This window comes from Oncorhynchus masou, chromosome 23, assembly GCF_036934945.1.
Source record: "Oncorhynchus masou masou isolate Uvic2021 chromosome 23, UVic_Omas_1.1, whole genome shotgun sequence".
Classification (NCBI taxonomy): Eukaryota; Metazoa; Chordata; class Actinopteri; order Salmoniformes; family Salmonidae; genus Oncorhynchus; species Oncorhynchus masou.
In genome coordinates this window covers 30609371-30630658 of record NC_088234.1, presented here as the reverse complement: position 1 = coordinate 30630658, position 21288 = coordinate 30609371, and the positions used below count along the sequence as shown (strand labels likewise).

The 21288-nt window shown below is 43.2% G+C and overlaps 1 protein-coding gene across 1 annotated transcript in view; it reads right to left on the bottom strand.

Annotated features, from left to right (window-relative positions):
* LOC135510734 (actin-binding LIM protein 2-like) overlaps nt 1–10622 on the bottom strand; it is a 75204-nt gene extending 64582 nt beyond the window's left edge. Inside the window, exons 1-2 of the mRNA XM_064931899.1 lie at nt 10592–10622; nt 1155–1304 (exon numbers count right to left, since the gene is read on the bottom strand). Coding sequence (XP_064787971.1) covers nt 1155–1304; nt 10592–10607 — 166 coding nt within the window. The 5' untranslated portion in view covers nt 10608–10622. The remainder of the gene's footprint in view (nt 1–1154; nt 1305–10591) is intronic.
* Between the last annotated feature and the right edge of the window lie 10666 nt (nt 10623–21288).

Below are 21288 nucleotides of genomic sequence, written 5' to 3'. Positions count from 1 at the left end.
AAGCAAATACCTGTAGTCAACTTGCGCAATATGTTGGGAGATAAAGAATATTGCGTTCTTAACTTCACCTGTCACATAATTGTTTGTTTACAAGCACGACAAGAGACTGGAGCCTTGTGAGTCACTCACTGTTGTGCACCAGGTGATCTACTTAGATTATGGAATTCGCAACTAAATGTTTGCCAGCAAGATATCTTATAACCATTAAGTTAACTCTCTTAAATGTGTTAAATGCTCTGCAGTTGTTCATTTGGTGTGCTAATTTAGTAGCTAGTTAGCTATCTAGCTTGCCGGTAACAGCAGAGATTCCCCTCCTGGATCAAGAGGGGGGGGGGGGGGGGGTCCAGTGGCATTACACACTGATGTAAGAATAAACGTGATAAACTGAAGGAAGTGCCCAACATTGTCCCGACCCCGCTGGTTTCCTAGCAACCCTGCTTGTGTTCATAACAACATCACACTGACACCAGCCCCTAGTGAAAGACTGGGGCCTTACAGAGTGCAATGGAGATGACTGAGAGAGAAAGGAGGAGTGGGCTGAATATGAGATCACAGCAGCCAACTCTTTAGCTACACACACACACACAGACACACACAGACACACACAGACACACACAGACACACACAGACACACACAGACACACACACACATTAAAAGAGACAAAACAGGAAACACTGATCCTTCTGTTCTTTGATTGCTTTGACCTGCCCTATCTAACCAAGCCTGTTTGTTTTCTATGGTAGTGCTCTGGTGAGTGAGTGAGATACGTAGCAAACATGATGACTGTATGTTGCACCTGCTATAACCAAAGACCATAAGAATGCAGGAAACCCAGTAGCTAACTGCCTGTGCTCATGATAACTAGTCAGCAGTCTTTGTGTGTCCTTGTATCTGCATCTGGTGAGAACATTGGGCCAGTAACCTAAAGGTTGCTGGTTCGAAATCTCCAAGCCAACGAGGTGAAACATCTGCTTTAAGCAAGGCAAGGCAATTAAATCAAATCAAATTTATTTGTATGTGACAAATACATTTGATTTGATTTGATTTAATGGCTCCTTTAAGTCGCTCTGGATGAGAGCGTCTGCTAAATGACTGGATCAAAAAATTATGCATTGACTAGATAATAAGAGGTTAGGGGTCAAGGCCGACGTACCTTTGCAGACGAAGCACTTGATGTGGAAGTGTTTGTTCTGCACGCGCAGCACCTCTCCCTTGCAGGCCTTGCCACAGTTCTGACAGGGGATGGAGCTGCTGCTGCTGACCCCCTGCTCCAGAGGGCTGTGGACACCCTGCTGATGAAACACTGAAAGAAACGGAGAGCGGCACCGAGGTTAGATAGAAAATGCACACACATGCATTTGTTGGAGATGTCACGTGTAGGAACACACACATACTCGTGAACAAAAGCATTCATGACTCATGTAAAACGCACACAGGCAGGCAGGCACACACACACACACACACACACACTGCATACACACATTCATTACATAAGTATGTTCGAAACTTCAAACAGCCCGGAGGCCTGCACATGGTATGTACTGTTAAGATATATGACAAGTACTGTATGTCTATGAGTAGTGGTAAAGATATGACCAGATAATTGGTGCATCAATTAGCCTAAGTAACTATGTCTTACAGTGACAAACACAGAGACAAGCCTGATAACTTCAGTCCGTACGAAGTTGTGGTACAGTACACAACATCAGCTTACGTCTTTCAGCACCTCACCCTTCTCCATTTATAATGACACAAAGTGCTCGCATACTCACCCATGCAAGTCATCATTCCATCCCAATACGGACAACTGATCAGACAAATAGAGAGTCTCTCTCTCTCTCTCTCTCTCTCTCTCTCTCTCTCTCTCTCTCTCTCTCTCTCTCTCTCTCTCTCTCTCTCTCTCTCTCTCTCTCTCTCTCTCTCTCTCTCTCTCTCTCTCTCTCTCTCTCTCTCTCTCTCTCTCTCTCTCTCTCTCTCTCTCTCTCTCTCTCTCTCTCTCTCTCTCTCTCTCTCTCTCTCTCTCTCTCGCTCGCTCTCTCTCTCTCTCTCTCTCTCTCTCTCTCGTGTGCTCGTCAAACCGGTTCTGTTTTGGACACCATGGTTACTCCTAATTGGGGTTCAAAAGAAGGGGGAAACAATGGCATTCAGATAGACTGCCTGTGCTAAGCAGGGCACCGTATGCTAGACTAGTGTTTACCCGAGAACAAGTTTCAGCTTCAGTGCCCCTCCATTCATTTATTTATTCATTCATTCATTCAAGAGTTTCTCCTCTCTGTTCTTTGTCTGCCAACATTACCATTGAGAACTTGAGAAATGTCCCTGTTTAGCCTCTACTTAGGCCCAAATGAGATTTGGGACTCAAACAAAGCCATGTTAGGCACAAGCTGTAGTGTTATGTCTGTTGCCTGTAGGTACTCTTTACATGGTAAATACTACCGACGACAGTGAAAACACCTTCAACGCCATTTATTATCCCTTTGAGGTCTTGGGCCTCTCGGCCATGACTAGAAGAACCAGACTCAGAGGTAGAGCAAAGCATTCTGGGAATGTTTAAAGGGCCTCTGGTGAGGTAAAAAGCTATTTTTTCAGTTTTATACAGCGAGCAGGAAGACCGGATAAACAACTTCAAGGCAAACAAGATCTCATGAACCTCCGTAAACTAATGCCTTTAGTTGATGACAAAGAAACAAGGATATTCACCATAAAGGCTAGAGGTGTGGTGCTGGTTGATCATACTTCATGTTCCAAGATCTTGTCTTTGAATAAAGGTCATGGCCTAACCAAGTGCACTGTGACCCCAGAATCTGCTTTGAATTCCAATCCATACTTCCAGATTACGATCAGTTGCATTTTTATGGAGATATTCGTAGTAATCACATGAAAGTACAACAGGAGGCATATAATATAATCAAATATCAAATAATCAAATACTCTGGCATATATTGGAAGTCTGCTGCTTGTCAACAGGACGCAGAACTCTGTCTTATTACAGTGTAAGCTACCAGTCTTCAGCATGTGGGTATGCTGCTACCAGTGTTGTGATCGAGACCAGCTAAAGCGAGACTGATTCAAGAACAAGACCAGAGCGGGGCGAGACTGAGTCAAGGCAGAGACCAGAAAAACGCAAGTCCAATTCAAGAGCATGATTGGAATTTTGTCAAATTGCCACCATAAAAAGAGTTCATATTTCAGAAGAACTTGTGGATTCTTTAGACATTCAGAATGGTGGGAAAATGCTGAGAGAAAATAGAGAGCCACTCTACAATTTATTACTACACGAGGGCCTTCTATGCCTTCAGAGAAGGGCTAAGGATTTATAAAATAAATAAATGCAGTTTTAAAATACTTTTTTTTTCATTTCTATTTAATCTGTTTAATAATAGTTCAATTATATTCTAATTATATTCTAATTTTCAATGATATTCTGATTTAATCTCTTCAGTTTCTGTTGGAAAGGAAAGGGTTAACACTGAAGCGAAAGGATTTTTCTTTGGTAGTCTCCAGGGAGATAATTCTAGCTAAGTCGGCCATTGGCTAGGCCATCAGAAGCGAGAGAGAAGGCATCTGCCATTGAAATGTATTAGGCCAGAATTGTGCAGTGACAGTGGAATCAACCAATCACATTTTGACCTGTAATGGATGGGACTGTTTTAACAAAACCATATGGAAACAGTGCAGTAGCGAGCAATAGTTTTCCCGCGGTCTAGCTAGCTTTTGTTGTAAGCGGCTGCAGCAGGTGTTCTCGAAAAGGATGCTGTTGCTAATTTGTTAGCTTTGCCCTTTTTACTAGCAACTTCGAACAAGAAGATACGTTTCAAGGGATCAGCATCCGTTTCAAATGATCGAAAACACGGCGAGTGGAACTGTTTTATTTTTATTGCAGACCACTTGCTGTTGTTAGCTATCTCTTTGAAAATAACTTTACGTGTATGAAACTGTGGTGGCAGGGTAGCCTTGTGGTTAGAGTGTTGGACTAGTAACCAGAAGGTTGCAAGTTCAAACCCCCGAGCTGACAAGGTACAAATCTGCAGTTAACCCACTGTTCCTAGGCCATCATTGAAAATAAGAATTTGTTCTTAACTGACTTGCCTAGTTAAATAAAGGATTAAAAAACTGTCGCATTTGAACTTAAAATCATCGGTTACTTTCTGTGCTGAATGTTTAAAAAAACATGTTTGCAATGGGAAGTAATAACTGTGCATTTCAATTTGGAAACGCTTCGCCTAATGGTTGTGTTTTTGTATTCCTTTGATTGGGACCTACTGGCTTATTATGTCAGAGTGAATGGAACTGCTTATCCGTTCACATCATGCATTGTGTGTCTTCTCTCGTTCTATCGGCCCTGTATGTTTTACAGAAAGTGCACTCTCCCACATGGACTGCGCTGCTATTACGGTCGCTGTCCTCTCAACATCACAAACCTGTCACGCACATCCTGTGATGTGTCACTGTTGTCGCTGTTGGGGATGTTGTGATAGTGATGGTGTGAGGCTACCGTACAGTAGGTTAGCGTAAGCCGTGTGGTTGTTGTTGCTGGTAGCACTATCTGTGCGGGTTCTGTCTCTGTGAGTGGCAGCACGAAAGCTCGGCTCAGCCTCAGGCCTGTTCGATTCAGTTGGGCGCATTAAGGTATGCTCGGTTTTCTGCTATCTTTCCCCCAACTGAAAGCCGAGGTCCAATAGCCACAGTTCGCCACTGCGCAAACATGTCTCTAATAGATATAAAGACTGTTACATTTCCCCCCCAAGTTTCAATAGGCGATAAGATGTTCATGATATATTTGGCATCAAGAAGCGGTTTTACGCGCTCACTGAATGGAAGCTGATAATGATGAGTTTTTTACTCCGAGTCAAGACAGAGTACAAATGTATCCGACACAGGACAAAACTGTGACCAGACTTTGGAACCACAACACTGGCTGCTACTGTACCAATAAAGGCAAGAATTTGGGGGAAGGAAAGTCACACGTCCTCATAAAATGGTCTGAGGCACTTCAAGAGCCTGAGTTGATTGAAACCATGTGGCACAGCAAGAGTCCAGCCGAGACTATTCTATTGGAGGAAATGGGGGGTCTGCCCACTGCCCTCTCTCTCTTTCGCTCTCTCTCGGCCGGACCAGCATACACTACCCCTGGCACGCACTTGTTTAGTGGATCCTGTATCGTTCACTTCCTGTCTGGACAATAAATATGGCTTGGGGGGGTCCAAGATGATTCCACTAGGGGGCTTCTCTTGTAATGGGTACAGTTTAGGCCTAGAGCATTTCAGGGTAAATAGTATGAAGGAGCACTCTTGACACACAAGGAACACAATGTGCTATGAAGAACCTCCAAGGGCTAGGCTAACAGAAAACACTGTACTGAGCTATTGAGCCCATCCCATAACACACATAACACCAAGACCTATAGCCTGGCACAGATGTCCTGCTCATCAATCACCCTGTTCTCCTCTGCTCCCTCGCTGACAGACACAAACCCACAGTGTCGCCCTCCCAAAGGTCACAGCCAGAAAACAATCTGAGCTATGTACCACTACAGACCTCGGGGACATGCCATCTATGTTCCCCCCACCCAACCACTCACACACGAGAGGTCGACCGATTATGATTTTTCAATGCCGATACCGATTATTGGAGGACCAAAAAAAAAGCCAATACCGATTAATCGGCCAATTTTTGTATTATTTGTAATAATGACAATTACAACAATACTGAATGAACACTTATTTTAACTTAATATAATACATACCAATAAAATCCATTTAGCCTTAAGTAAATAATGAAACATGTTCAATTTGGTTTAAATAATGCAAAAACAAAGTGTTGGAGAAGAAAGTAAAAGTGCAATATGTGCCATGTAAGAAAGCTAACGTTTAAGTTCCTTGCTCAGAACATGAGAACATATGAAAGCTGGTGGTTCCTTTTAACATGAGTCTTCAATATTCCCAGGTAAGAAGATTTAGGTTGTAGTTATTATAGGAATTATAGGACTATTTCCCTCTATACCATTTGTATTTCATTAACCTTTGTCTATTGGATGTTCTTATAGGCACTTTAGTATTGCCAGTGTAACAGTATAGCTTCCGTCCTTCTCCTCGCTCCTCCCTGGGCTCGAACCAGCACCACAATGAGAATTAGCACACGCTAACTAGCTAGCCATTTCACTTCGGTTACACAAGCCTCATCTCGGGAGTTGATAGGCTTGAAGTCATAAACAGCGCAATGCTTGACGCACATGAAGAGCTGCGGGCAAAACGCACGAAAGTGCTGTTTGAATGAATGTTTACACGCCTGCTTCTGCCTACCACCGCTCAGTCAGATACTTAGATACGTGTATGCTCAGTCAGATTATATGCAACGCAGGACACGCTAGATAATATAATCAATCAATAATATCATCAACCATGTGTAGTTAACTAGTGATTATGATTGATTGTTTATTCGAGTAACAGGCAGTCTCCTTGTGGAGTGCAATGAGAGAGAGGCAGGTCGTTATTGCGTTGGACTAGTTAACTGTAAGGTTGCAAGATTGAATCCCCCGAGCTGACAAGGGGAAAATCTGTCGTTCTGCCCCTGAACAAGGCAGTTAACCCCCCGTTCCTAGGCCATCATTGAAAATAAGAATGTGTTCTTAACTGACTTGCCTAGTTAAATAAAGGTATAAAAAAATATATATGTATATTTTTTTAAATCGGCAAATCGGCGCCCAAAAATACCGATTTCCGATTGTTATGAAAACTTGAAATCGGCCCTAATTAATCGTCCATTCCGATTAATTGGTCGACCTCTATCACACACGTGCATAAGCACACACATGTGCACGCACAAATACCATACACAGGCAGGCATTTTTCCTTCAAGGTTGGCCGATAGCTACTGTAGGTGAGCAGTCAGTGTGGCCCAGATGGGCAGCCATCTTGAATTCCTGTTCCAGGAGCCATGCTCTCCACTAAAAATATCCCTGTTCCCTCAACCCAAGGCGATTCCATGGTGCTCCATTCCAGGCAGGGTCCATCTGCCTGACTGGCAGTGGTGGATGATTAAAATGCTCGGGTTACCACCGCAGGGGCATATTCTGGTGGCCAAAACATTGACCTTGGGATGTACCTTAACAGGGATAGGTGTTAGATTCCCTAGCTTTAGCTCTGTAATCCATATTCTTTCATTTTGGAATGATTTATTCTGGCATGGCTATCAACATCAGGGAGCCCCCCAAATCCAGGGAGTCCCCCATGCAGATCAACAAAATTGATCACAATCAGATTTATGGTGAAAAAATTATAATGGAAAACTACACCTGAACTTAGCAATGCAGGCTCACAGATAAACCTGTGCTGTCATGCCTGACATGATCTGACATGCATTTGACCTATGACCCACACATGGAAGACAAATGACTGCCTTTGACATTCCAAGGACATCAATGTTAACATGCTTGTCGATGATTTACTACAAGTGCCATCCATCTCATTGTTTCTCTCTCACCATCTCTGTCTAGTTATCTCTCTCTCACCCTCCCTCCCTCTCTGTCACCAACTTCTGTCTATCTCGCTCTTAATCTTTTCTTCCTCTCTCCCTGAAATCTGGGTGATGAGATAAGCTCTGTGCGCCGGTCAGTCCAGATATGGCCGACCAGCCGACCGTGACTGAGTACATAACTCGGTTAATAGAATTGATTAGGTTCAGCTGCAGCTCAGAATTTAAGGACGACACGCAAATAGTATCCTCTTAAATAGCATCCTCTTCAGTGGGTCTTTAATGGTTGTTTACATCTGAGACGTGACGGCATCACGAGGGGCTTATGACATTAAGCATTACAGCGATATCAAAAGCTTTGACACATTGGCTTCAGATCAGTGCAATGTTGAAGGGGACTCCAGCTTTGCCTATAGGCTATGTGTGACTAATTCATGAGTGACACCCGACCATTACTAAGCAATTTCGCATTGGTGACAATTTGTGCAGCCATGACATTCTGATTTAAAGCATGTATGAAGTCAGTTGAATGTAACGCCATAGCCGGCTAGGACAAAGGCAAAATCAGTGGCGGAGGAGAGGAGTAGAGAGGAGATGAGGATGAGAGAAGAGGAGACGTTGGTGCTCGGAGGATGGCCTGAGCGCGGGTAATATAGGAACCATGTGACCTGCTCACACAGCAGACACCATGATGCAGCACAAAATCACAGCACATAGCTTGAGATGGTATTGTTGGTTTGTGTGTGTGTGTGTGGTGGGTTACTGCAGAGAGAGAGAGAGAGAGAGAGAGAGAGAGAGAGAGAGAGAGAGAGAGAGAGAGAGAGAGAGAGAGAGAGAGAGAGAGAGAGAGAGAGAGAGAGAGAGAGAGAAAGAGAGAGAGAGAGAGAGAGAGAAAGAAAGAGAGAGAGAGAGAGAGAGAGAGAGAGAGGCCTATTTGTGCTAACTGTTTGTGTATACCAGCTTTGAACAACAAGGCCTGGAATAACCATTCAGGATAACCTTTGAGTCTGCATTTCTTTAGCAGCATTGGTGGTGTAAAAACACTGGCATATGCCCAGCAGGTTTAACACTTTAAGGGATAGGAATGCATAACTATTTTAACTGAACATAGTACACATCCTATCTCCATTAACCTCTAGGATGAAGACAGTTCATTTGGAAGTGCCTGTGTCTGAATGCTAAACGTGGCTTTCTCTCCTCATCTCCTTTCCTCATGTCCTCTGAGGAAAAAGGCCAAAAGCCGAAACGTAACAAACCTGTAACTTTGAATAAGCTTTTTTTTATTTTTTTATTTTACTTCCATTGTGCTTCAAGAGTTGCAGAATCTCCTCTCTAGTTCAGACTGTTCCTTAATTCATGCAATTTGTTCGGAGAGCGAGGTAGGGGCAGTGCTCCCTTCCCTCATCTCCTCTGAGGAAAGAAACAGGACAGATGAATTTGCATTTTTTTAAGCTAATTTCCTGCAGTTCTACACATACTGTCATGATTTTACTTATGCAAAAATATAAAACAAAGGCATGTGATATATCAGACATTTTAATATAATTATTGTCAACCTAAAATATTGTCATATAATTATAAATACAGTTTATATGGGTTTTATACACATTTTCTGTATAAATAGCTTCTAAAATATATGTAAACAGGCCATAAATATATATATATATATATTATTGGATAGCTGAGAGTTCTATTATATGATACAATATCAGTCTACTGATTTAAGCCAGTGTAATGGCTGTGGATTGACTGCAATTGTTTGAACGGGATGTTGGCATATCGGCAGTTAATTTGAACAATTTATGGAATAATTCTTATACATACATTCTTCTACATACAGTGCAGATCAATTCTTCAAATTCGTTATTTGACAAAATATTTTATCACAGCACTGGCAAACCCTGGTTGACCAACAACTCCCTGACCTTGATGCCATCATAAGGTTCATGTCCATTCTAGTATTGTAATTCCTAATTCTATGGGGGCTACCTCCAGGGGCCCACAACCCTTGTTGTGGGGGCTGCGGAGGGGGGTGGGGGGGTGGTACGCCAGTGGGTGTCGCTCTGCCTGTTGACAGCTAGCCATCCCCATAAGAACAGCTTTCAAAGCCGAGCATCATCACATTGTGATCTTACAAACTGTCCACACCTCCCCGTCCACACAAACACACCACCGCTATGGCCAACAGTCCATTCATAACCAAGACATAGCTGCCCCTCTAAAGGTGGCTGCGTCTCAAACTTAACAAGGCAGCTAAGGACATGACATTGCAGTCCGGAGAAAACACTTTGATTCTATAGGCTGAGGCATTTGTTTGGACTCCCACTTTGTCGCTGCATATTATCAGAAAATAGGGGAAAGGGCTGTGGGATGTTACTTCATCTGTTCCAGATCACACTGTGTAATGCTGCTATAACACATGTACACAGACACACACGTGCACGCACACACACACACATGCACACACACATGCACACACACGTGCACACACAGATACACACACACACACACACACCAAAAACATATCTCCTGTCATACCAAAATATCTCATTTGTTTTCCAATTTGAGCCAGATCGGCCCCTTGTCATTGGTTTCATGCCTGAACGGCCAGCCAGACAGGCATCTTGTGTCACAGTCAGGCTGGTGCCCAAAAGCACAGTGCTCCCTGCCAGGGACTTCATGGAGTGTTGTCGCATATCATTCTGGCACATTATTAGTCATAGCCTACACTGAGAGAGAGTGTTGTTGTTTGTTTCTGGTATTAATATCTGGCTAATGTCAATTTAATTAGGATTACATAATACACAAAGGTCCTGTTTTGTATTCATTTTATGACAATTGTCTAATCATATTAAATGATGGAATAAATCCTATTTGTCCCATAAAGTAGTCCAAAGAGATAAGGTAGGCTATGTCTTATTGGGCAGAATACTGCATACCTTTTCTGTACAACGATAAATCAATGAACCCTCCATAGCCTTTCAAGTCGACGCACACAGCGCTGAGGGCTACGGTCTACAGTGGCCATCGAGAAGCGTCTATGTCCCATAACCGACCCGTGCCCCCGACAAAGTAAACACACGTTCGGTAGGAGAAAACGAACCTGCGCTACATTACCTTTTTCTTCTGGCATTGTCGCGCTGTCAGTGTCCCTTTTTCAACTGTCAAACCCTTTTACAAAACGAAGAGCGGTGTTTCTTATCCTAATATCCAAGTTCTTCCTGCCGTTGCGCGGTGTTGTAGTACATCCTCCAAAACGTCTTGTTTTCTAACGCGCGGGGTCCGGTGCGGCACGCTCGAAAAGGAGCGAGAAATCTGCGGTCAACAGTCGGTTATCTTTGGGATGAGCGGCAGCAGGTCATACGATTCACGAAAGCCTCTCTCGGGTACGAGGGCTGAGTTCTTGTTGAGCTATTGCAGCTATCTAATATAAATAGAATCTTCTAGAAGTTCCAGTCCTAATAAAAAAAATGACACCGCCTCTCGGGAATCTCTCACAGGGCGTTTACCGCACCAGCCCACTGGAAAAATAGAGATGCGTGTGCTTATGGAATATGGATGCGCCTTCTTGTGCGGTGGACTGAGGTGTCTTCCAGTTGATCATAAAAACGGCATAAAACGTGGAGTAATTTAATTCAACTCATCTCATTTGCAATAACCTTGATAAAAACGGAAGTGTTATAATCATACGTTCTCTTGAGCAAGTGCACAATGATTGTTAGACAGTGCCTCTGTAAAGGGCAGGGAGCACTTGCAAGTGGTGCTTTTTTCCCCTCTCCAAGTGATCTCAATAATGACTGTGTCTTCAGTAGCAGTAAACTCCACACGGATCTCAGTGCACAGGAATGAGGATAAAAGGGTCAGGAGTGGAGAGGGCCACACATTTTATTAGGCTACTGGTAACCTATTTAATTATAAACACCATTATTATCATCACCATCATCTCAAGTTATGTAATGTTAGCTCATTATAGTAGCATAACTGTAACAGACGGTAGATTCCAGTACTACTATGTACTGGAATCCGACAGTAGATTCCAGTACTACTATGTACTGGAATCAGACAGTAGATTCCAGACTTTCACGGACGTAGCCTGTTTATTTATTTTGGGGAGTGACGGTGCCTGGAAACCTGGATCATGGGTTGTGTTGACAGTATCCATCATCAATGCAACATATCACTGCTCAAGCAGCATAGGCTATATATTTGCCAAGCGGACACAGTGAGAATGGCCTACTACCGAACATAGCTTCTGACAGCATTGACGGTCATAAGCATTTGAAAAGACTTCACCATTTGAAACTCAAGCTTCTTTGAGACTTCGGCGAGTATACAACAAGCTCTCACAGTCTCACGTCAGAAATTAGACGTTCATCCATGTCTCACAAACGTCCAGCAGAAATAAAAATCATGAAACTCATGTCAATTTGGTGAACGCATATGTTCTGTGAAAATCAGGAAAGCGTGTAGAAAGGCATCATAGCTATATAATAATGACAAAGTATAGATTTTGCTTAGATGTGCTAAATCTAAACATTGTACCTAATTATTCATCTCCGTTTCTCCTTCAAGTACCATGTCGCAATGCGCAGTGTCTGTAGGAAACAGAAATATTAAAGACAGGAGGAGATAGGAATTCCATTGGGCAATGAATGGAGAAACTTCCCACCCAACTAAGCTATTCGTCACGCAATCCAATTCTAGTGGAGTTTCCCACCTCCTCAAAATGATATTTGTGTGAAAGCAACGTCACTCTGCTCTCGCTCTGGGCAGAGACGCCGATTATAGCTAGGTGGCAGTTGGAACTCTGTGAGATAGACTCCTAAATTAGTACTGCAGTTTGTTTGGGTGATTTTACAGCTAGCTAGCTACTTCACATGCTAATATTGACATTGGTATTATTGTGTTTACTTATGCTTCGTAGCTAGCTACCTAGCTAGCCAGCCAGCCAGGCAGCCAGCCAGCCCAGGGAGAGAGAGAACATTGTATTGTGGGTCGACTTGATCTGCAACAGATTTCCCAAAATGATTTTCACATCTTTGTTAATCCCCCAGATATATATGTTTGTACATACTGTATATATAAAATATATATTTAAAAATATATATATTTTCCATTATTATTTTCCCCTTCTCCCGTAATTGGAGTAAACTAATGGAGAACAACACTTAGGCTTCTACTTCCAAAGTAGAAATCTGCAGAGCTGGGATGGTTGTATCCCCCATATATATAAATAACATTCAATTGGTTGCAAGAATTTTATAACCATGTGCCATAACCATGTGCCAATTTTATTACCATGTGCCAACTATTTAGCAATCTATATTTCACAGCTGTCAATTTTTTGGTCCTTTTATGAAGCTGGTATACTTCTTTATTTTCACAATTTTCTTTAACCAATTTTGGCCTTTAATGCAGGGTTGACAGACAAGTTCCTTACTTTCTCCCCCACCCACTTGCCTCTTCCATTTTTGTGGTAATGCTGAAATTAGTTGGTTGTAATTTTGGGTAGAGCAGACATTTCCATATATTTTTGTTAGCTGCATCTGTTACATAAATAGGATTGGTGGAGTTATGATATAATTTACAAAGATTATACCGTTTTTATGTTTTTCTCCAAAAATAATGGAAAAAGGAGACATTTATGAAGCGCCAAACTTCTCCCACGTTCTGGTGTCTCGTTTAATTAAAACACCACTACTGATTTGGAAAGATCAACATTATTACTCTCTCTCTGCCCGTCTGTCTGTGTCACTCATTCGTCAATGTCATATTGACGTGGCATAATGTCATATTGTCATATTCGTCTCATATTTAAGAAATAGTCTGTCTTTCTCTTTGCATTGTTTTTTTTTCTCTCTCTCTCTCCCATCTCTGCTCGTCCTGGTCTCTGGTCATCATTTTCTCGTTCTCTCACTCTCTATTTCTTTGTCTCTCCTTCTCTCTCTCATGAATGATGTCAAACAGTGCTTTGTCACTATTGAGGGATGAGCTTCCCAAGGACTGGACTGGGACAAAATGGAGGACACTACAATCTATTCTACCACCTCTGTCTTGGTATAACTTTCAACACCCAAACCTTGCACATTCCTTTCTCCTGACATCTGACTGCATATATTGAGTGTTTGTCTGTTATGCATTGTAACTAGAGTTGCAGGCAGCTATTAATCAAACTTGAGATCACTAAACTTGAAGAGGATGACTAGAGCCATCTGCTATCGGTAATCCAAATACATCACAACACGAGAGTGTAAGATGTAAACAACAACATTCACACAACACAGCTTTGCACAGGCATAAAATGTAACACATTTGGTTGTCATCATTCCCCACATGTGCCTGCAACATGTAGACAACAGGGAAGCAATTCTGTAGACATTGTGCACATGACATACAAATACTTCACCATGGAGAGGAGATAATGTGTTAACAACAACAAACAGAGGATTATTATTCATCCATTCAACCCTGTCCGTCCGTCCGTCCACCCGCCCGTCCAGCCGCCTGCCCGCGTGTACTCAAACAGGAGGGTTCACCTAATGCTAATGATGATGCTATTGGATCATATCCATCTAGCAGGCCTCTCTACAACAATGGGTACTTCCACAGCTCCATCCATGTAGCCTCATTAGGCTGGAGACCACTGATGATCATAACATATTTCCCGACTCAAGGACCTTAAAGGCCCAGGGTTTAACATTCCAGTAGCACAAAAAAACAACAACATTGAATAATGTAAATTGTATATGTAAAGTAGTTCTGTAGGTGAAATCGTTAGTAATGTAATGAATCATCTGCGATGCAGCACTATTCATCTCTCTCGTTCTCTCTCCCTCTCCCTCGCCCACTGTTGCACTGAGACGGCTGCAGGAGAGCATAACAGAGTGGAGGCGGAATAGAAGGAAGAGAGGAGGGAAGCGTAGCTATGTGAGATTGAGATTCCGTCTACAAAGACATTGTGTTTCTTATATTGTACAATTCCACGGAAATGCAACAATGTTGGCTTCGATTTGCAAATCTTCCAATAACCTGGGTCTTCCTTTCCTGTGGCGGTCCTCATGAGAGCCAGTTTCATCGTAGCGCATGATGATTTTTGCGACTGCACTTGAAGAAACTTTCGAAGTTCTTGAAATGTTCCGGATTGACTGACCTTCATGTCTTAAAGTTATGATGGACTGTTGTTTCTCTTTGCTTAAATGAGCTGATCTTGCCATAATATGGACTTGGTATTTTACCAAATAGGGCTATCTTCTGTAAACCATCCCTACCTTGTCACAACACTACTGATTGGCTGAAACGCATTAAGAAGGAAAGAAATTCCACAAATGACCTTTTAACAAGGCCCACCTGTTAATTGAAATGCAAGCTGGTTGAGAGAATGCCAAGAGTGTGCAAAGCTGTCATCAAGGCAAAGGGTGGCTACTTCGAAGAATCTCTTTAACACATTTTTGGTTAATACATGATTCCATGTGTGTTATTTCATAGTTCTGATGTCTTCAATATTATTCTACAATGTAGAAAATAGTAAAAATAAAGAAAAACCCTTGAATGAGTAGATGTGTCCAAACTTTTGACTGGTAATGTAAATATTAGATTGAGCAGTGTCGGCATTGACTAAAATACAGTAGAGTAGAATACAGTTATTACATATGAGATGAGTAAAGCAGTATGTAAACATTATTTTAACATTATTAAAGTGACTAGTGTTCCCTTATTAGAGTGGCCAGTGATTCCAAGTCTATGTATATAGGGCAGCAGCCTCTAAGGTGCAGGGTTAAAAGCAGGATAGTGATGGCTTTTTAACAGTCTGATGGCCTTGAGATAGAAGCTGTTTTTCAGTCTCTCGGTCCCAGCTTTGATGCACCTGTACTGACCTCGCCTTCTGGATGATAGTGAGATGAACAGGCCGTGGCTCGGGTGGTTGATGTCCTTGATGATCTTTTTGGCCTTCCTGTGACATCGGGTGGTGTAGGTGTCCTGGAGGTCAGGTAGTTTGCCCCCGGTGATGCGTTGGGCATACGGCACCACCCTCTGGAGAGCCCTGCGGTTGCAGGTGGTGCAGTTGCCCTACCAGCCGGTGATACAGCCCGACAGGATGCTCTCAATTGTGCATCTGTAAAAGTTTGTGAGGGTTTTATGGGCAAAGCCAAATTTCTTCAGCCTCCTGAGGTTGAAGAGGCTCTGTTGTGCCTTCTTCACCACACTGTCTGTGTGGGTGGACCATTTCAGATTGTCAGTGATGTGTACGCCGAGGAACTTGAAACTTTCCACCTTCTCCACTTCTCTACACTGGTCCCGTCGATGTGGATGGGGGCGTGCTCTCTCTGCTGTTTCCTGAAGTCTACAATCAGCTCCTTTGTTTTGTTGACATTGAGCGAGAGGTTATTTTCCTGGCACCACTCTCCCAGGGCCCTCACTTCCTCCCTGTAGACTGTCTCGTCGTTGTTGGTAATCAGGCTTACTACTGTATTGTAGTCTGCAAACCTGATGATTGAGTTTGAGGCGTGTGTGGCCACGCTGTCAAGGGTGAACAGGGAGCACAGGAGGGGGCTGAACACGCACCCTTGTGGGGCCACCGTGTTGAGGATCAGTGAGATGGACGTGTTGTTACCTACCTTCACACCCTGGGAGCGGCCCGTGAGAAAGTCCAGGACCCAGTTGGGCGGGGCTCAGACCCAGGGCCCTGAGTTTAATGACGAGTTTGGAGGGTACTATGGTGTTGAAGGCTGAGCTGTAGTCAATGAACAGCAGTCTTACATAGGTATTCCTCTTGTCCAGATGGGATAGGGCAGTGTGCAGTGTGTAATTGGAATACAGGTCACCAGAACATTCTCTCTATCCTCTCCCCTTAACCTTGACCTCACACTTACCCCTCATACTCCACGTGCACAATCAGTTGATTCTGATGCAAATCATGCACACGATTAATCAGTGGTGTCCCACTGGAGTAATTCATATGGCACATCGCAGGGTCATAAAACAGGCTGTTAATGCAGGAATGCATGGAAACCACAGTGTCCAACGTGATGGACCCGACAAGTTATCATAACAAGCCCACTTCAAAAGGATCCAGGAGGTGATGTATGCCCATATAACTCATGGAGATACTGGGATTGAGGGATAATGGGATGGGGAACGGTTATGGATGAGTACCGAGCCCACAGGGGTGATTCAATCCACACACGTAATGTGAGCTCTAGTGCTCGAGAGATAGAGAGAGTGTGTGTGTGTGTGTGTGTATGTGTGTGAACCAGGGATGGGGATATGCAATGCACCACCAACCCCACTCAAATCCTAACCCCTCTCCTATGCCCTCTGGTCATACAGAACTGAACCAAATACCAGCAGGGAGAGGAGAGAGGGATGGGCAGAGGAGAGAAGAGAGGGATGAGGGGGTGAAGAGGGCACCTTGAGCTAAGAGGGACCCTGGTATTAAAGACGTTCACCTGAAACAGATGCTGGAGAGCGGGGAGGGGTGAGTGATTGGGTGAGTAGGTGAGTGGAAGAATCTGGGTCGAGAGTCTAGCATCTTACCTTGTGATAGCCAGAGGTAGGCTTTAAGAAGGATGGCCAAAGTACTACTTAAACTTTTCTATATCTCAGGGCGGTCTTTAAGGACTCTGTGTGCAGTCACTGTAGCCTACTCCCTCCACAATGCACAGCTTGTGAGGAGAGAAAAGGAGAAAGGGGGCTAGTTTGTTATTGTGAGCGGGTGTGTTAAAACGGGCAGAAAATGGGCAGAAAAATGAGTAACTCCCTGAGAGAAACGGGTTGCTAAGAGAAGTTGGCATTGCCAGCAAGGGATTCAGAAGGACATAACAACTCCATAATGATTTCCCCGTGGCAACGGGAGTTCAGTTAAATTGTATCAGAATATCAAACTGTCTCATTTACCCACTATGGTTGTTCATAAAGGACAATGTTATTCATGACTATTTACTAAATGATTGGAGAGAAGGAAGAGAGAGAGAGAGAGAGAGAGAGAGCAAGAAAGCGATGATGAATATAGCTGATGATGTAGCGCTTTCTTATATTCCATTATCCATTTTCTAGACCTCAAACATCTGAAAGAGCCAGTACTCTGTGTGTGAGAAAGTACAGTATAGCATACGGTTTATTACAGTTTGCACACACACACACACACACACACACACACACACACACACACACACACACACACACACACACACACACACACACACACACACACACACACACACACGTTATAGTGTTGGGTGCTTCTGAAGCCCAGTAAGAGTGCGGAGTCCAAATCAATAAGCTGGAGAGCCAATAGGAATAATTAATATCCAAGGCCAAACTCCATTCCCACTGTGCAGAGACTCAAGCCCACACATACAAACTACAGGTTAGGTTGGTATAGTAACATTGCGGATGCAGTAGTGGATGAATGACCATCAACAGAAACTCTGTGCGTGTGTTTGCCCGCTTGCCTAAACTGATGCTCCACGGTGGTGGGAGAAGGAGGATAAATGAGGCTGGGGCGGGGGGGGTTGCCATGGGTGATGGGGATGGAGGGATAGAGCGTGCCAGAGGAGGAGGAGTGCAGACAGTTCTGTACACAGTGAACAAGAGAATGTTCTGGACTGACTCTAAGCTTTTCTCCCTCTCTATTTTTTCTCTATCCCTGTTCCTATATTTCCAAGTTGGCATTTACACTCTAGAACTATGGACCAGTGAATTTTAACAGATTCACTTTGAGACAGTTAGGGCCAACATTGTGCAGTCTTGTTCTTTAATATCTGAAAGGGGGGTTGTTAGGCAGTTGTAAGATCTAAAATACAGGTCTTACATATGACCTCAGTGTAACGCTGTGACCTGTGACGCAATGAGCATCACCTGGCGACAGGGAAATGGGCAGTACCAAAAGAGTTTCAAATGAGTCCACGTTCCAATGAGAGGTGCGAGAAGAGTCCAAATGCTGACGGAGAGACACTCTCGGGCTTAGGGAGGAGAAGAAGAGGAGGAGAGGAAGAGGAGGATGAGTCAGACACTGCCTTCCCTGTACATTCAGCAGGCCATCCACCATCTTGACCCACTTTGCCACTCCGAATATGCCAGAGAGAGCGTGTGGGTGTGTGCTACTGTACAAGGGGAACATGGGGAAACCCTGCAGTGAACCCACACCATCGAAATACACAACCTAAATCTGCCATAAGGAGATACAACAACAACAAAAAAGGATAAAAGAGGAGACTTCACAGCCTGGAAACACACACACACACACACACACACACACACACACACACACACACACACACACACACACACACACACTCTCTCTCTCTCTCTCGCTCTCTCTCTCTCTGCTAAGTCAACCCCCCAACACGACACTGCTACTATCCTGATGTAAAGGATTAACTGAGCGGCAGCAGAGCTTCACCATCTAGTCATCTATTAGCCACTGCACCCCACTGCCAGCTAATGGCAACCTGATCTCCCATAGTCTCCCAGTCATAGCACAGAATCACAAAGTCATTTCAAAGCACAAGCTTTGTTGACCCACTTTTGGGCTATATTTTTCACTTCTGTACTAATACAGGGATCCGACTGTGATTTGGATATGTTAATCCGGTTAATTTGTTCATTCAGAGGGGACTAGGAATGTTCTGGAAGAAAGGGTTCAGTTTGGGTTGTTGCTGACACAGCAGATCGGTGCAATAAGCTAGCTTGGAGCTAACTCATCAATAGTATAACACTGTTGGGTGAGAGGCTGAGGCTGCCAGGCTGTGTAGAAAACAGCACCCTATTCCCTACATATTCCACAACTTTTAAGTGTGCCATTTGGGACATAGCCCCTGTTCTGCTGTAGGGGTTTGATCTCCCTCCTCCAGAGATAGAGACACGAGAAGGAACACCTCAGTCAGATGGGAGTGTCTGTCTGTCTGTCCCATGTGTGCTTTTATTCAATCGTCTGTGTTGCCGCTGTCAGCAAAGGAGTGTTGCTCTTTTTTTTAAATTAGGAGTGCACATGATGGAAGTTAGAGGTAGCCTAAATATTCAATATTTAATAGTAAACAAATCCATTGACTATTTTGTGACTAAAATGGCTGTGATTAAAACTAGCCAAAACTTGTTTGTGGAGTTTCTGTCGACTAATAATAACTAAAACTAACGAAGGATGAAATGACTCAAATGTGACTGAGGAATAAAGGTATTTTAAGACTAAAACTAAGACCAAAACCAAATCTAAAATAGCTGCCAAAATGAACACTGCTAATGACATATGCTAACAGAGTGACTGTCAGTGACTGACAGAAGAGAAAAACTGTTGATGCACAACCAAATTTCGAAATTGCTACCTTTATATTCTACACTGAACAAAAAGATAAACGCAACATGTAAAGTGTTGGTCCCATGTTTCATGAGCTGAAATAAAAGATCCTCAACATTTTCCATACGCTCAAAAATTATCTCAAATTTGGTGCACAAATTTGTTTACATCCCTGTTCGTGAGCATTTCTCCTTTGCCAAGATAATCTATCCACCTGACAGGTGTGGCATATCAAGAAGCCGATTTAAACAGCATAATCATTACACCGGTGCCCCTTGTGCTGAGGACAATAAAAGGCCACTCTAAAATGTGCAATTTTTTCACACAACACAATGTCACAGATGTCTCAAGTTTTGAGGGAGCGTGCAATTGGCATGCTGACTGCAGGAATGACCACCAGAGCCATTGCCAGATCATTTAATGTTCATTTCTCTAACATAAGCCGAGAAATGGGCAGTATGTCCAACTGGCCACTTAACCGCGGACCACGTGTAACAACGCCAGCCCAGGACCTCCACATCCGTCTACTTCTCCTGCGGGATCATCTGAGGGGAGGTGGGTCAGGGTGCTTAGGAGTATTTCTATCTGTAATAAAGGGAACATGTGGATGCCCTCCCAGGCCCACCCAATTGCTGCATGTTACATTTATATCAGCATACTAGTCTAACTCTCTACAGTAAGTTGAGATCCTGACTGAGTTCACCTATGTCGCTTATGCATGGAACCTGCCCTGGCCACACACAACACGCACACACACATGCACACACACACACATATACAAAAATGCATTGATGAATAATTCAGAAAACCTCATTGATTTTCAGTCTCTGTCTCTATGGTAACCTGAGCAAGGTTTAAAGAGCAAAATTAGCTGTCCAGTCAAGTGACTATCCACACTGATGGACTTCTATCTCAAACAACATGTCCTCCTTACCGCTTAACCTTTTACTGCAGTGGGCTAAATCAGAGTCAAACTAATATACATTGAAAAGTATACACCCCACATACATGGTTATGGGCTTAAACAGAAGACGCCTGTACCATGTCAGATATATATATTACACTTTCCAAGATTGTGCAAAGCTGTCATCAAGGCAAAGGATGGCTACTTTGAAGAATCTAAAATCTTGTGTTAACCATGTGTTATTTCATAGTTTTGATGTTTTCACTATTATTCTACAATGTAGAAAATAGTTTTTTTTTTTTTATATGAAAAACCCGAAAATGAGTAGGTGTGTCAAAACTTTTGACTGGTACTGTACATCACAGAAGGCGGAAATATAACAAAACTGTTTGACAAAGAAACATCAGAGTTTGGGTGGCTTTTTTGAAACAGTTTACTAATTATGTAATTATGAGAATATTAATAACATTCCACCCATGAGGCCACTAGGTCCTTTGACTGCAAGAAAGGGCTACAGCACTCAAAAATCTCTCTCTCTCTCTGTCTCTCTGTCTCTCTCTCTCTCTCTCTGTCTCTCTCTCTCTCTCTCTCTCTCTCTGTCTCTCTCTCTCTCTCTCT